We start from the raw sequence: 15,124 nt of genomic DNA on the forward strand, positions 1-15,124 counted from the left end.
CTTTTAAAGTTGCTCCATCGATAGGTTGATGAATTTCTCAAATTATTGAGGGTTAGAGAGGGATTCGAACAGCAGGTGCATATGAATTGTACAATGAGAGGGGCATATTCTCCTTATAAGAGGTATGTATTATGGGAAACTTTGTTAAGTAGAGAATGTGATATAATATGTGTAGTTAAGCATATGTATCATGAGTGAGCAAGTTCCACAATTCATTTACGTGGATATTCATCTTTGTATGTAGCGCATCTTAGTAATCATTATTCAAGTTTGGTATTAATTGTGTTGGATAAGTATTATCCTCAAGTTGTGCATAAGGATCCTTATTGTTAGTCTTTGGTTATAGAAATCACTTATTTTTGTAAGGTTGTATGGTTAGTGAGGATTTATGCCCCTAACCAAGCCACTCAACATACTGCATTATGGAGTTCACTCCCCTTTGGATTACTTATGAGTGATTTTAACATGTGCATTGATTCATCTCAATCTATGTCACAAGATTCAACCATAGATGATCCTAAGCAAACTGCTTGTGTTTCATTAGCTATGGAAGTTCTTACGTTGATGTATGGACATGGTTGCATGGGCCTAATCCAAGTTTTACTTTCTAATCTACACAACACCTGCATACTTAAGTTTTTGTTGCAATTCATGTAAGGCCTCTAGGGTCAATTTTTGAGGCTCTGCATGCTCTAGTTTTGAAGTGTGCCATAAAGTCTTTTATTTTTTATTTTTAAAGAAGCGCCTTAGATTATTACTTGAGAGTTGTACATAGAGAAAACAGAAGGAGACATTTCATCTCACTTCTATTGTGATACAAAGGCTAGTATAAGCATCTAGTCAAACAAATGATGTCATATATGAAACAAGTGGGGCAATAACTATGAGTTATGCAACAAAAAAGAAGGTATGGTATAATTCCACCTAAAACCAGAAGTTGTGTCCAAAAATAAGTGAAGCCCTTGCCATCATTTCTTTAAGGCCACTTTGATGTTGCCATAGAACATTAGTTGAACCCTGCAGATCATCATATTGACCACGTATTGTGTGAACAAATAACATCCAGAATTCAATAAGCATGGTGCGGAGATGTATGTGAGCATTGTTAAAAACAACATCACATCCCACTTTCCATATTAGCTAAGGATCCAATGACATAATAATATGCGAAATAACCATATTTTCAATTCAGAACTGTTGAATAGAAGATGGAAATGAGTCATGAGTTGGTGAGGGAGTTTTTTACACTAATATGTTTGTTGTCTATATGTCAGGATGCTTGATGGAATCTGAAAATGGACAGATGGTTGATGTTGAAAACGAAGCAAATTTTCTATAAAGATGGTGTTGGAGGGTCAAGCAGATTTTTATGAGTGTCTAAGGAGAGTGATTCATTCAATTTTTTGATGGTGTAGGGGTTGAAGCATACTTTCATGAGGGGAGAAGGAGAGCACATTGGATGTTGGTCATCGCGTCTTCCAATCTCAAGGACCTTCGTAGTAAAAGATGACATTGTTGATATGGACAACGAAGCACATTATCTATTTCTGACAAGGATGAGTGACAATGGTGTCAGGGGAAGAAGCATAATTTCATGAGGGGATCCGAGAGTAGTGTCATTATGTTTTTTGTATGTACAAGGCTTTGGTGGTCTACGATGAGAGATGGTTGAGGTGAACTTTGGTGGTAATCATGATAAAATGGACTTGTTTTTACATGATGGAGATTGTTTTTTCCTTTACATGTGATCTCCTAGCATGTCGTAGCTATTGACAAGGGAAAATAAATTCGCGGTGACATTGTAGATATGGCTCTTGTGGATAATGATATGATGGTATTGGGCAATGCTTCGATGGACATATATGACAAATGTGGTAGGTTTGGAACAACCAAGGAAGTGTTGGAAAAGTTTGTTTTTCAACCAACATGGACAAGGCCACAAAGCATTCGATTCATTTGAATAAGTGCAAAGCATGGGCATTTCTCTGATTTGGATAATGGTATGGCAGGCTCTCATATTCTCCAAAGAGGTTTTCTAGCAAATGATAACCATCTTGGAAGTAGTTTAGTATAGATGTATGCAAAATGTGTTGACCTAGTAAAAGTTGAACAAGTATTCACTGAACTACCCAGAAAGACTATTGTTGCTTGGAATGTGTGCATCACAGGATGAATTCAATGTGGCCAACCTTATGATGCCATAAAATGGATTATTTTATTCCACCTTATGTGTCTTTGCTCAAGGCTTGCACTATGTTGCAAGATCTTGAGACTATATATACGAAATGCGACTTTTTCGCAGAGGCACTCAATGTGTTCAAAAGACTTCCATTACAGAATATAGTCTCTTGGAAAACATTGGTTTCAGGATATGCTCAAAATGAGCGTGGGGAGGATGCTCTTATATGCCATTCACGTATGGATTCAAAAGGTATATCTTTGAATGTCATGGCCTTTGTTTGGGGCTTGAAAACATGTGGAAGTATTTCAACAGTAGAAAAATGACAAGAGAGTGCACAACAGTATCTGCAAATAGGGTTTGAAACATGATCTTGTATGGTTTCTTTCCTAAGTGGACAACACTTATCTCAGGGTATGTTGAGCAGGACTACCAGCTTGATCAGTTATATAGCCTTGTGGAACACATTACTTCCAAGATATGCTGAGTTTGGGCCAATAACAAAGTGCTCCATTGTTTTACACAGATTCAGTTACATGGTTTATTTTCTGAGTGGACAACATTTACCTAAGGGTGATGTAGTATCTTGGACTGCATTAATTTGTGAATATGATGAGTATGGTTATGTTGAAGAGCTTCAATCTATGCTAATCTAGATGCAAATGGAGGGTGTAGCCCCAAATCTTTCAATCATCTCTCATTTTGGTAAAACAACGGCTCAACAGTTTTGGTCTTACGTGGTGTAATGGATTTCAATTGTTATGCTGGGTTCATGCATTTTGGCATTTTCTTGAAGTATACAATCTTTTTGAAGACAACACTTAACTCTCCCTTGACTCAAACAGTTTGTGGTATGGTTTGGTGTGGACCCATATTGACAGTATGGGCAATTTTAAATGGAGATTTAGAGAGAACCATGTCATCCTCGAATGTTTGAAATAGGATTTCAATTGTTGTGTTGGCTTCATGCAGTTTGGCATGCTTCTTGAATTATACAATCTTTTTGAAGACAACAATGAACTCTTCTTGGACTCAAACAATGCACTGTGGGAATCTAAAGGACTTGCTTACTGTGGTATTAGAGATATGTGGAACATGGATTTAGTGAGTCAACACTCTCCCTCTTTGTGTAAATGCAAAGACTTGTGTCACACTTGTTTGCTGCCTAAAAGCATGTGGTAGCATTAGAGCTACATTAGTAGGCAATGAAATTCACAAGGATATTGCACAAAAAGTTGTTGAAATATATTATTTCATTGGCAATACATTAGTAGATATGTATGCGAAATGTGGGTCACTTGCCGAGGCACATGTAGTATTTCACAAGCTTTCAGTCTAGGAACAAGTCTCTTGGAATGCATGATTGCAAGATATGTTGAGAATGGAAATTTGAGGAAATGCTCAATCAATTTCATCAAACGAAGGATCCATGGCTAGCCATTGTCTTACACAAGATGGGCTTGGGAAGAATAGTCACTCCCTTTCCAACTATTCTATATTTTGTCGTTGTTATGCGTTTTTAAAACTAATGTAAGCATATGTTGTTTAGAAAAAAAAAAAAAAAAAAAGGTGAGATAGAGGTGTCCATGGGAAAGGTGAAAGACATGAGAAACATGCGTGCTTTCATACCTCATTACATCTCCATAAAGGACGCCCCATAATATTGCACCCCATGAGAAAATAGAACGAGAATAATGTTGTCTCAACAATAAAAACAACTTACTCCAAAATTGTTTGATCATGGGACATAACCAAAACACATGTAGAATAGATTCCATAGTTGCACCACAATGCATTCCACAAGCATATTGCTGATTTTGCCGAGTCAACCAATCACCAACAGGAAGAGCGTAATGCATCAATAGCCAACAAAAACAAATAACTTTTTTTGGCAACTGCATACTCCACAACCATATCCAAAATTTGGCAAGTTGCAATGCATGCACATTATTCGTAATCCAATGCTTTATGGTAGTAGGGCATTTGTACTTTGATTGCAACAACAAATTTCTACATAGCTTAACCGAATATTGGAAAAACTCCAAATGTTTAGCATTTCCACCAACACTTTGGCGTTTTCCATTGATAATCAGCTGGATCCCCGTCCAAATTGCGAATCTGAGGCTTTTTTTGAAAAACCCACAATGACCAACACAACAAGCATTCTTGAAAGGATGGATCCAAAAACCATTTTTTTGGGGATCGTGCAACTACTCGAAAAGTTGAAACATTGGCGGACATCCACACATCTGATGCCAAAAATACATGCCACAACCTGCCATCATCATCCACATTAAAGTATATAGCATCATACGTAGTGTTAGTTACTTTAGCTCCTAAAATAACTTTTAAAGGAGAGAAATAACCAAACCAAATCTGATTACTAGAGGGGGACCATGAAGCCATAAATTGTCCCAATGCCTCCTCGAACTGAATGCATCAACAAAGATTGTAACGGGTGATTCATAACATAACATCCCCATGATAGAACATTACCTGCAATTGATGCATCCAAAGAAGCCCAATTCAGCCTAGGACGACTACCAAGCAAAAAAACCCTTGCATCAGAGAAGAGAAAATTCCAAGTCAAAGGCTGTCTCAACAAGTCATCCATTGTCAAAGGCATTTTCTAAACCAGAAATGTTTTAACAACAGACCGACGTATAAGCCATAAAGTCATTATTATATTAGCCTTCTTCTTCTATTGTCCATCACTTTAATAAGAAGGTTATAATCACACAGGAAACAAAAATAAGATCCAAATGACACATAAAAACAAAATTTTGTTTTCAATTGGATGCAAGATGTATCAAGATATGAGTAAAAAATGTGGAGGCTCATGGTTCACACATTATACTTCATATGTTGCACCTAACTACATGTATATTAACAAATGTTAAATTTTATCATGTTGTCTACCATCGAAAACATTACTTCCATACAACTTAGTTCATGCTCCCTCTAATGTGAGATGAGATGTTGGGGTTGAGACTAGACTACACACATTTTCCCCTAAACACGTTTGGGATTTTGAGTATGATTCACAACTTGGGACAATGCTTTGCCTTTGATCACATCTAACTATGCTTTCATACATCTTTAACCAAACCAAATCCTTCCACAAACATGGATTTGGCAAGATACAATGTATGTGATGCATGATGATTCTTTTTTACCAACATCACTTCATATGACAATTCTATGAGATGTGGGAACTTTAGGCTACTTCCCTTATTGTTTGGAGTTTTGCAATCAAGATGCATAAATCCTTATTTGGAAAGCCTCATTAACTCGCTTTGACCTGATATTATTTTTTCTCTTTTGCCTCAAAATCGCCTTGATTCTCTCACACAGCAAATTTTGGTGAATTTTTCACAACAAGTGGATAATAAAGGAGTAAAAGCATAGAATACAACTTTATGGAACATTACGATCATTCATCATATGTATGGATTAACTAATGCCCAACAACAACATGTTTCCTCGAACGATTCTCACAAGTTCTCTCTAAGTGTAATCCATTATTGACACGAGCACCAACAGATGAGAAATTTTTGGATATCCAAAGTCAAGTGCAAGTCATTATTTCTCAGTTGCACTGTCAAAGCTATCCTTATGATAAGATGTGACAATTGAGGGATGGGCTCATTGATAATTAGTGTCAAACTCATTTGTTTTTCCAAGTGTTACATCATGCCTATGCTCAATCTCATGGTAGAGATCCGCAATTAGAAAAGACTCTATTTCTTCAACACATATCCATTGGGAATGAATATTACAAATGGCCACTTCATTGAATGGATGTCTAACAAGATAATTTCATGTATTGGAAGCCACAAACTTGACCATTTCACGTATGCCTGAAGGTTGCACAATGTATTATGGAACCCATGCTATTACTATATTATTTTTTATAATTGCCATGGACAAAGAAGGCTTTGCATTTCGTTTTGCAACCTCTTCGATATTTATTATGGAGAAAGATGGATAAGACGGGAATCATATGACTAATTGTGTGGAATCATCTAGCAACCCCTAAGTTCTTAGGGGGAAGCTGCAATATTTGACTTATCTATGCATATGATGGCTCATAGATTCTCGAGAGATTCTCATTATTGCAATACATGTGTTTAGACTCTGAACTAGGAATCAATAATGGCTCGACTCAAAGCCTAAACCGAGCTGTCAAACCGTTTTTAAACGGTTTGGTTCAGGCTTGAGCTTTTGTAACCGGTTTGAGCTCGGTTTGGCAAGGTTCAAGCTTAATCGAACCGGTATAAGGCTTAAACGGTGTTGTGAAGATCCGTCACTACGCGCGGATCGTGAGGCGGAACCGTCGGGGTTCTGGACCGGAAGGATTTAAAGTCGGTGCAAGCTTTGGTGCAAGCTTTAGCGAGAAAGTACTTAAGATAGATTGGGAAAGAGAGAAGTTGAGATTACACGATTGAGAGAGATTGATTGAACTTTTAACTTTAGATTTAAGAAACAAGTTACACGATCAATTTGATAACGAATTTCTTCTTCTTAATTTCATAACCAAAAAAAAAAAACCTGTTTTTCTCCTCCCCCTTCCTTCTTTTATAGATGCTCTCATGCATATAATGCATGTGAGGGTACAAGACATGCATAAAATGCATGCTTGCCATTTGGCGCTTATGTATTACATGTGGTGCATGATAACCATGTCACTCATTTTAGCTCTCATGTATGAGAATTTATATGTAAAAGTACAATGATATAAATTCAACTAAATGGCATGGCTTAATGGTAAGCCAATTGACTCCTAACTCGGAGGTGCAAGGTTTGAATCCTTACTTGCCTTGCCCTCCTTGTATATGTATATATGTATATATATTAATATATTTATTTATCTAGTCACCGGACGCCGGTTCGTCGGTTGCCGCCGGATGCCATCGGTTACCGGCGCCGTCATCGGATACCAGTGCCGGATGCCGTCGGATTGCCGTCGGATGTCGGTGTCTCACTAGCGCCGGACGCCACCGGCTCCATCGTCGGTCCGGTTTTGGTTGGCCAAAACCCTTTACGAGTAGCTAGCCCACCTCCACTCTTAGTTCAAGTTACCTTAAACTCTCTATGTTGCACACATAGACACAAAGATAATATCTTTTGCTCTACCTTATATATGATGAGAGTCGTATTTGTCGTGCCTATGTGGGATATCTCACAATTTTCTCTTTTCCTTTCACAAACTTTATACCCTCATATCTTGACATTTAGTTGTCCGTTTCTCGTGTAATAAAGTGCATTCGAAACCTCCATCATTTTGTACTTAGATATTAAATTTATTTAAAATGTTATCTTCATAATTATTGTATTATGTGATTCATACTCGATTTTGTACGTTTTATGGGATTTTCACACTATTGCCGAAAATCTTCACGACAACGGTAACCAGTGTGGTTCAAGTTTGAAAACTTCCAGACCGCTTAGGCTTAATCGTTTTTGGTTTGGACAAGGCCAAACCGATTAAGTCGAAACCGACCCGTTGTCGATTCCTACTCTCAACCATGGATATCGAGGCTTCAATATATATTTCATTTGAGCACGAGGATATGACACATGGGAGAAGAACGATTTTAAAAAGCGTCATGGTGGCGAAGATTGAACATGTAAATTCAACGGAGGAGTCCAAGCTCTTCATGCATTCAATACTCGGTCGTCTCATGGTATAAAGAAACTCTCATTATTTGTATGGAAACCATGATCTAGTAGAAAGAAAGCATGGTAAATTTCTTTTGTAAGAAGAGTTACTTCACTACTTTAACTTGGCGTGAAAAAGAGAGATTGCAACTCTTCACATAAATCCATTGCTTTTTGTTTGGGGGGGCAAAAAGAAGAAGAAGAAGAAGAAGTGAGAGAGAAAGAAAGATATATTAACGTCTTCTAAGGCCAAATTTGGCCCATGAGACAATTGGTTTACAACAAAAGAGTATTTATCCAGTCATCATAACTAAAATAAAATTAAGTAAAAATAGAACTTAAACTAAAAGAGTTCTAGTAGTGTACAATATGTAGTATACTCGAAAGTGACTATACACTAAGCCTAATTTTATTTCCACCCAAGCCTCTCGAAAAGAAGTGGGGGGGTCAAAGGGTCTTGATGTGGGTTCCAATGTAGAGAGTGCCCTAGCCATGGCGTCTAGGCGGTGTAGCTCACGTTCCCTTATTTTCAATATTGCTTCCACATCACGTCGAGTTGCTTTGAAACCCGGCACCCGAGGACGTCTGGTTCTTCTCTGGTTTTCTGCCTCATCAATGGAAAGGCCGAGTGGTGCAAGTGTGTCGGCATTCGTTGTCTCCTCATGTTCCTGAAAAACTTCATTTGTTACATGTTCGTGATCATTAGCAACATTATTGTCAACATTTTGTAACTTATTCTCTCTGTGTTGTTTTAGCTCTAGAATGTATTTGCCTAATTTCTTTATATCTAGAGTATCTAATAGTTTGGGGAGGGTGGGAGACGAACCAAGTATGTCTTGGTATTTTGCCCTTATCTCGGCATAGGTTGGACACTTGCATGTAAAGTGGTACTCATCCTCTATCTCTATGTGACATAACCTACATATCCTTTCCTCCCTAGGGACTCCACTAGTACGGCCATTCTCAATCTCAAGTTGGTGAGATGATATTCTAAGTTGTCCAATGGCAACCCTTAGTGCATGTTGTATGTAATGTATGTAGTTGAGGCTGGAATGAAGTGGCCTAAAAAGCTCGTGGATATGGAGCTGCCATGTCAGAGCAGATATCCAATCCATCAGATAAAGTAACCATCCCTCTCTCTCTCTCTCTCTCTCTCTCTCTCACGCACACAGAAATGAAATCTTCATCAGGTAAGTCCCCTCTGCTTCTCATCCAATCTTTTTGTATAGTTAGTTTCTGCACATTGTATCGTGCCCTGCACTCTTACTGTATCCATCATCCAACGTGTGGTCAGGGTCGAGCGACCGCTGTAATTTTAGGCGCTCAACTGTTCTCTGTGTAAATATTTGCGATCCTATTGAATCCTATCGAACTCTGTAAATATTTACAATCAGGCCGAGCTTTGTAAATATTACAATTCGATCAAAACTTTGTAAAGATTTACATATCCTGTTGAGCTCTGTGAATATTTTTTATTGGATCGAGCTCTGTGAATATACACTGATGGAACACAGAATTTCCTTGTGAGCACTAAGAAAGAAATCAGGGGGAAAGAGAAAGGGGGAGGTTATTTGAGATTGAAAGATGCAGCACTCATCACGAAGGGCATCACAGTCATCAAGGAGGCTCAGTAACCAAGAAGAACAAGATGCAAAACAACTCGTGGATGAGATTGAATCCTTGAGCCAATCACTTTACAAAGCTCAATCCAGAAACAATACTTTTTCAGCGGGTCAACGTGATACAATTATGGTTCAAAAACAAGAGACAAACGATGCTCCTCTCCGGAATCCTATGGGGAGACGTTTCTCATCCTACGAATCGAGCAAGACTGTTTCTTCAACTCTTTTACCCGGATTGGCTTCTTCTCTCAACCAATACAATGCACCTGATCTTGTTCAAGGTCATGGTCATTATCATTCTCGGCATTCTTTATCATCTGGAGGATTCAATCTTGAGTCACAAGCTTCCAAAACATCTGATATCCGAACACGAGGCGATCGACGTGTTTTATCTCAATCTATACATTTAGGAAGCCCCGATTTACATGCTAATTTGGAAGAATTCAATTGGGCTGATGATAACCCTGAACCCAATTCTAATATAGAATCAACCACTGGGGAGAAGAAGAAGAGCTTCTGGAATTGGAAGCCGCTTCGAGCTCTCTCACACATCGGTAGGCAAAGGTTTCATTGTATGTTTTCGGCTTATGTTCATGCAATCAGAAACCTCCCCCCAGCGATGAATGGGCTTCGCTTGTGTGTTAATGTAAGGAAAGAAGAGACAAAAGAAGGTGCTTTGCAAACTGTTCCAAGCCGTGTTTTTCAAGGTGTTGCCGAGTATGAAGAAACAATGTTCATAAAGTGCAGTGTTTATGGAAGCAAGGGTAACTCTAACACCATGAAGTTTATGTCAAAGGTATTCATTGTATCAGTAGTAGCTCCAGATGTTGAGGAATTGGAGCTTGGGAAGCATAATCTAGACCTAAGCCGGTTGCTTCCTCACAATAAGATGAATGATGTGGAGAAAGGAAATAGTTGGAATGCTAGCCTTGAGCTTTCTGGCAAGGCAAAAGGAGGAAAACTAATCATAACGTTCACTTGTGAGATGCTTGAGAAAGATTCGATAAATCCTAATGATTTAGCATCAAAGATCCATGGCTCACAGCGACGTTCATCTATGCAAGGATCATATAGTCTTCCAAACTCAGCTCATGGATCTCCACATTTAAGAGGAATGAATCCAAATAGTAGTGATTCTCCACTTGTTAGTGGTCAAGGTAGCGTCTATGGTCATGGTAAGATAGCAATTCAAGACTTGAACTTGGATGAATCACCTGTTGCAGAATCTGGGAGAGAAGGAAGAGATCATCAGCAACTTGACGCATGGCAAACCCCTGCTAGTCCACCCTTCAAAGTGTCTGAAGCTTCTTTTCAGGATAAACTTCATGGACATGATCCCATACAAAGAGATGAGCGGCATGTTGATCAAATGGAAGATGAGGATTCGGAGAGTGACCAAGATTTTACTGTGGTAGACAAAGGTGTGGAGATTAATGAAACAGCCCAAGTTTACGAAAACGAGGAGAGAGGAGGAGAAGAAGAGAATGGGAAGGCTGATAGCTCAGAAGCAGATGAAAAGAGAGGAACGCCATCAGATGTAGAGGATGATAAAGCACTAGAAGATGTGGTCAATTCAAGTGTTGAAAAGAAGGAAATTGTGACTTACCAGCTGGTGATGAAAACACTTGATTCTCTCTTACAAGGAACTAGTGAGAAGGAGCAGGCTCATCTAGAAATGCTGGAAGGAATGCCCGAAATGGTTGGAATAAGTGACCAGAATACAAGCAAGAAAGATTTGTTGAGGGGAAATCCTGAAACATTGGGTGATAACCTTGATCAAGAAATCGACCTTGTTACAGGGGAGTTTCTACATATGCTGGAGTCTGAAGATAATTATTTGGAAGAAAAATTTGAAGGTGTTGTGAAAGATAATAAATCTCTCCTCATAGATCAAGGATCTCTACGTAGAGAGGAATCCAATGTCAAATCAAAAGAATTGCGTGCATCAGTGTCACAATCTACACAAGCTGCTGAAAGTACACAAAGAAAGATCAACGCAATCAAGGAGAGAACACTGACAGATCCACAGCCTGAAGCTGTTTTGAAGAAAGAGAAGTTACTATCGAAGAGTGCCACCAAGCAATTTGAACCTGAACCTCTAGGAAAGGGCTTAGGTACCACAATTACGATCAAAGATGGAGGCATCTTGAGATCCATGAATCCTTTGCATTTTCAGTCAGAAAAGTGTAACGGAAAGCTTGTGATGCAAGTGTCTAAGCAAATTGTATTGCCCGCTGAAATAGGCTCAGGAACTGTGGATGTTCTACGTAACATGGCCTCTATAGGAATAGAGAATATGGCTCTTCAAACAATGAAAGCCATGCCATTGGAGGAGCTCATGGGTCTATCTATTGAGCAGATTGCTATGGAAGGATTGGATGCCGGAAAAATATCGAGGATCAGGTATGCCTATCTCACACTATGCTTTCCGGTAAGCTTGTTCAAGAAAACAAGTAACAAACGCAAAGCAGGGTAATAATCATACCTAAAACATGTCTCATCAGAAAGGTTTTATAGATTGGTTCAGAATGTGTTGTTGGAATGTTAGTTTGCATAGTCTTTTATGATCCAAAATATATGAAGAACCATAAAAATATTGTGTGCTTCATCCAATAAATTTGAGCATATGTAAAGGAGGTATATTGGTTTGTCAGCAGACCCAACAAAACCCTAGTATAGTTAGTAGGGATGATATGCATCAATGCTTACTTTGACTACTTATCCATGTAATATTACTGTTTAGTTCTTCCATAAGGACTTCTAATGTAGGCGTTGTTTCACCCTATACACTCATAAATATTTATGTACATTTGTTTATTTTCAAACATCCAATTAAGCAAGATTATGGTTAATTTAATGCTAGTAAATATTTCATAAAATTGTCTAATGTGGTGCTAATCTTGGTTTGGAATGTAGGGGTACATGGGGATCGTCCTTTAAGCTCAAGCCAATTAAAACTGAGCCAACCAGAAATGCTGAAATGCATGGTTCTCTAATGAGTGATAATAAAGATGTCCATGTCTCCTTAGACAATATAGCACACACGGCAATGCATCAAATTGAATACTTAGCTATGATTGGCTTGAAGATTCAAGTTGGTATGACAGATGAAGATGCACCTTACTCACTCCATGCTTTCTCAATGCAAGCACAAGGTAGTAATAGGGAAGATATGCCAAGGCAAAATAATCCTGGATCATTAATGAAAGGTGTTACTGGAGTGCATTTATTGAAAGGAGCTCAAGTCCCGGCAAGAACTGCTGGAGGTGGAAAAGGTTTAATGGACATGGCTATCACTTTAGATGAATGGGTTTTTTTAGACAGTGGAGTAGACAATGAATCTGGGAGTGACAAAGATAAGCTAGCCATAATGGCTGCCCATCGTGCCATTCAAGATGGAAAGAGAAACACAATGGACTCTACCCAAAACAAGAGCATTCAGTGGGGTTGTATGGGAAATACACTAACTATAGCAATGCTTATTCAAATCCGCGATCCCTTGAGGAGCCTGGAAGCTATAGGAGCACCGATGATAGCATTTGTTCAGGCTGAAAGGGTCATTGAGCCAAAAGTAGGAGTGACACAACAACCTGAGTCTCAATTCAAACTAACTGGAGTGCATATGGCGGGTCTGAGGGCACCAGAAGATAACAGAAGGTTAGGATGGGGAAGCCAAAGGCAATTTCGAGCGGCAACTCGATGGCTTCTTGCGAATGGCGTGTCTAAACCAAGAGGAAATGTTGCAATTCCGGGAAAGAATAAAGCTAAACAAGGAGACCATCTTTGGAGCATATCTGCCCAACTTCATGGAAGCATGAACAAGTGGAAAGATTTATTGAAGTTGAATCCTCACTTGAGAAATCCCAATGTCCTTTACTAGGAAATTGGCATACATTGCTTTATGTTTCTGAGTCTCTACTATGGAGGTGTAATATAAGCAGGTGCAGGAAGTTCTCAAATCACAATGATTTGTAAATTTGTTGTATTAGTTGGTGCATTTCTCTTTGTAAGATAAGATTTTCAGTCTCTGGAAAGTATAGGACCACAACTATTCATGGACCCAGTCCTGTGGAAAAGAGTATTTTGCAGAATTCTTTGATGTAATTTTTATGAGGTGAGATATTGTGTATATAATGAAACACCAATTTTTATGGTTCCTTTTTGTTGTATTGATTAAATATGGACAAAAAATCAGTCATGAGTGCCAATTTTTTTTGTATTGATGGGGTAAAGTGTTGTCTTTGTGTGTAGGCATTTGTATTATTTGTTGTCTACATTATTTTTTCCTTGTTTTGTTGGGGAGTTCTATTGTCTATTCTATCATGTTTCACCAATTCCCTATAGGTTAGAAATCACATCCATTGGCTCCAATCAAGATCAGTGGTCAAGGAATGTTCCAAACCGATAACACTTGTGTGATTCCATATTCCCCACAGGGTATATTCTTAAGTACCTCCCTCATTGTAAAGGCAGCTACGACATCAAGAAGTGCACTTGGAACCTGTATCCGAATTCTATAATGCTTCGACCAAGGTTCAAAGGTTGAATTGACAACATCTCAAAGAAGAATTTGTCACTAGACAAGGTAAGACATGTCGAGAACATAAAGGATATAGCCATCTTTCCTCCCTTTTCCGAGTACATCTTTGCACATGATGTCTTGTTCCATAACCTAGCGCACGAACCAAACAAGCAATATTGTATGTGACCCGAGACAAGCTTTTAGTGAAATGTTGTGTACATCAAGTGACTCCTTATAAACCTCTGATATTAACTTCAAGTTTAGTGTTTGCACCTTGGTCATGGGGAAGCTTCCGCGGGGTGATTCTACATTAATGTCAATCGGGGTAATTGAGATAAATTACATCTAACCTCGTGGAAAGGAGCTGCGGATTGGACAACGATCTATTGACCTAGGAGTGAGTGTAGAAACGTGATATATGTAAAACCATATCATGTTGGGCACACAACACACAACCACACTCTAACATAACTCATAGTTGTGGTATTACGTATTTGCATGGCTAATGTAGTCGTGGAATGTTTTGCTGAGTGAAATCTGGCACTTTCTAAATGTATAAAAAAAACTAGAGAAATCCATACATACACACACACAAGAAAACAGAGACAGACAGACAGACAGACAGGGAAGTCTTATTCCGTGTGGGGAGTAACACCATGGTATTATGGCTCCCTTATCCTTTCTCTCTTTATTTAAGATTCCATCAATCATCACATGTCTCATGCTTGCATTAGACAGGACGGTTTTATAAGGGCTTGATTAATAGAATGATGCATTTTTGTTGAAGTGAATTTATCTGATCATTTAACTCCATATTAATTGATTGATGGATGCCAGGAGGAGCGCTGTGCTGTGTGTGCGGAGAGGGCGGTCTCGAGTGTTATTCGTGTGTTGTTCATAGCAGTTGTGGCTGGTGTGGCCCTCAACTTGTTGGCGGCTCCGGGAGGCGATTCGGACAAGAACAATATTGATGGTGTTGTAAGGGTGATGGCACAATTTGCACCCACACCAGGAGAGCAGGGAAATGGTAGTAATAGTAGTAGTACTGGCCCCCAGAATGATAAGTGTACGAGTGTGTTGGCTAATTTAATCCAGTGCCTGCCTTATGTCGTCCAAAAGAATGGTTCGTCCGGATCTAAG

At 38.9% G+C, this 15,124-nt stretch overlaps 2 protein-coding genes across 2 annotated transcripts; both read left to right on the forward strand.

Annotated features, from left to right (window-relative positions):
* Window positions 1-1,807: 1,807 nt before the first annotated feature.
* On the forward strand, window positions 1,808-3,518 carry LOC147869693 (putative pentatricopeptide repeat-containing protein At3g49142). Its single transcript, XM_087326937.1, has 6 exons — window positions 1,808-1,874; window positions 2,010-2,068; window positions 2,245-2,493; window positions 2,976-3,059; window positions 3,152-3,254; window positions 3,352-3,518. Exons 1-6 carry the CDS (start codon window positions 1,808-1,810, stop codon window positions 3,516-3,518), a joined length of 729 nt encoding a protein of 242 aa, XP_087183063.1.
* A 5,610-nt stretch (window positions 3,519-9,128) lies between these two features.
* LOC147869694 (protein PLASTID MOVEMENT IMPAIRED 1-like) lies at window positions 9,129-13,619 on the forward strand. The gene is made up of 2 exons (XM_087332042.1): window positions 9,129-11,865; window positions 12,379-13,619. The coding sequence occupies exons 1-2, from the start codon at window positions 9,425-9,427 to the stop codon at window positions 13,340-13,342; spliced, it is 3,405 nt and encodes a 1,134-aa protein (XP_087188168.1). The 5' UTR covers window positions 9,129-9,424; the 3' UTR covers window positions 13,343-13,619.
* The last annotated feature ends 1,505 nt before the right edge of the window (window positions 13,620-15,124 follow it).

Source organism: Azolla caroliniana, unplaced genomic scaffold, assembly GCF_043228905.1.
Source record: "Azolla caroliniana isolate FFs.n. ecotype wild unplaced genomic scaffold, voAzoCaro1.0.p SCAF_1, whole genome shotgun sequence".
Classification (NCBI taxonomy): domain Eukaryota; kingdom Viridiplantae; phylum Streptophyta; class Polypodiopsida; order Salviniales; family Salviniaceae; genus Azolla; species Azolla caroliniana.

Bases quoted from the DNA above. Each gene is read 5' to 3' on its own strand.
- LOC147869693 (XM_087326937.1), top strand. From the start codon at position 1,808: ATGGCTCTTGTGGATAATGATATGATGGTATTGGGCAATGCTTCGATG. The intron at 1,875-2,009 runs GTAGGTTTGGAA...ATGGTATGGCAG, and splicing joins GGACATATATGACAAATGTG to GCTCTCATATTCTCCAAAGA. The intron at 2,069-2,244 runs GTATAGATGTAT...TCTTTGCTCAAG, and splicing joins ACCATCTTGGAAGTAGTTTA to GCTTGCACTATGTTGCAAGA.
- LOC147869694 (XM_087332042.1), top strand. From the start codon at position 9,425: ATGCAGCACTCATCACGAAGGGCATCACAGTCATCAAGGAGGCTCAGT. The intron at 11,866-12,378 runs GTATGCCTATCT...TTTGGAATGTAG, and splicing joins GGAAAAATATCGAGGATCAG to GGGTACATGGGGATCGTCCT.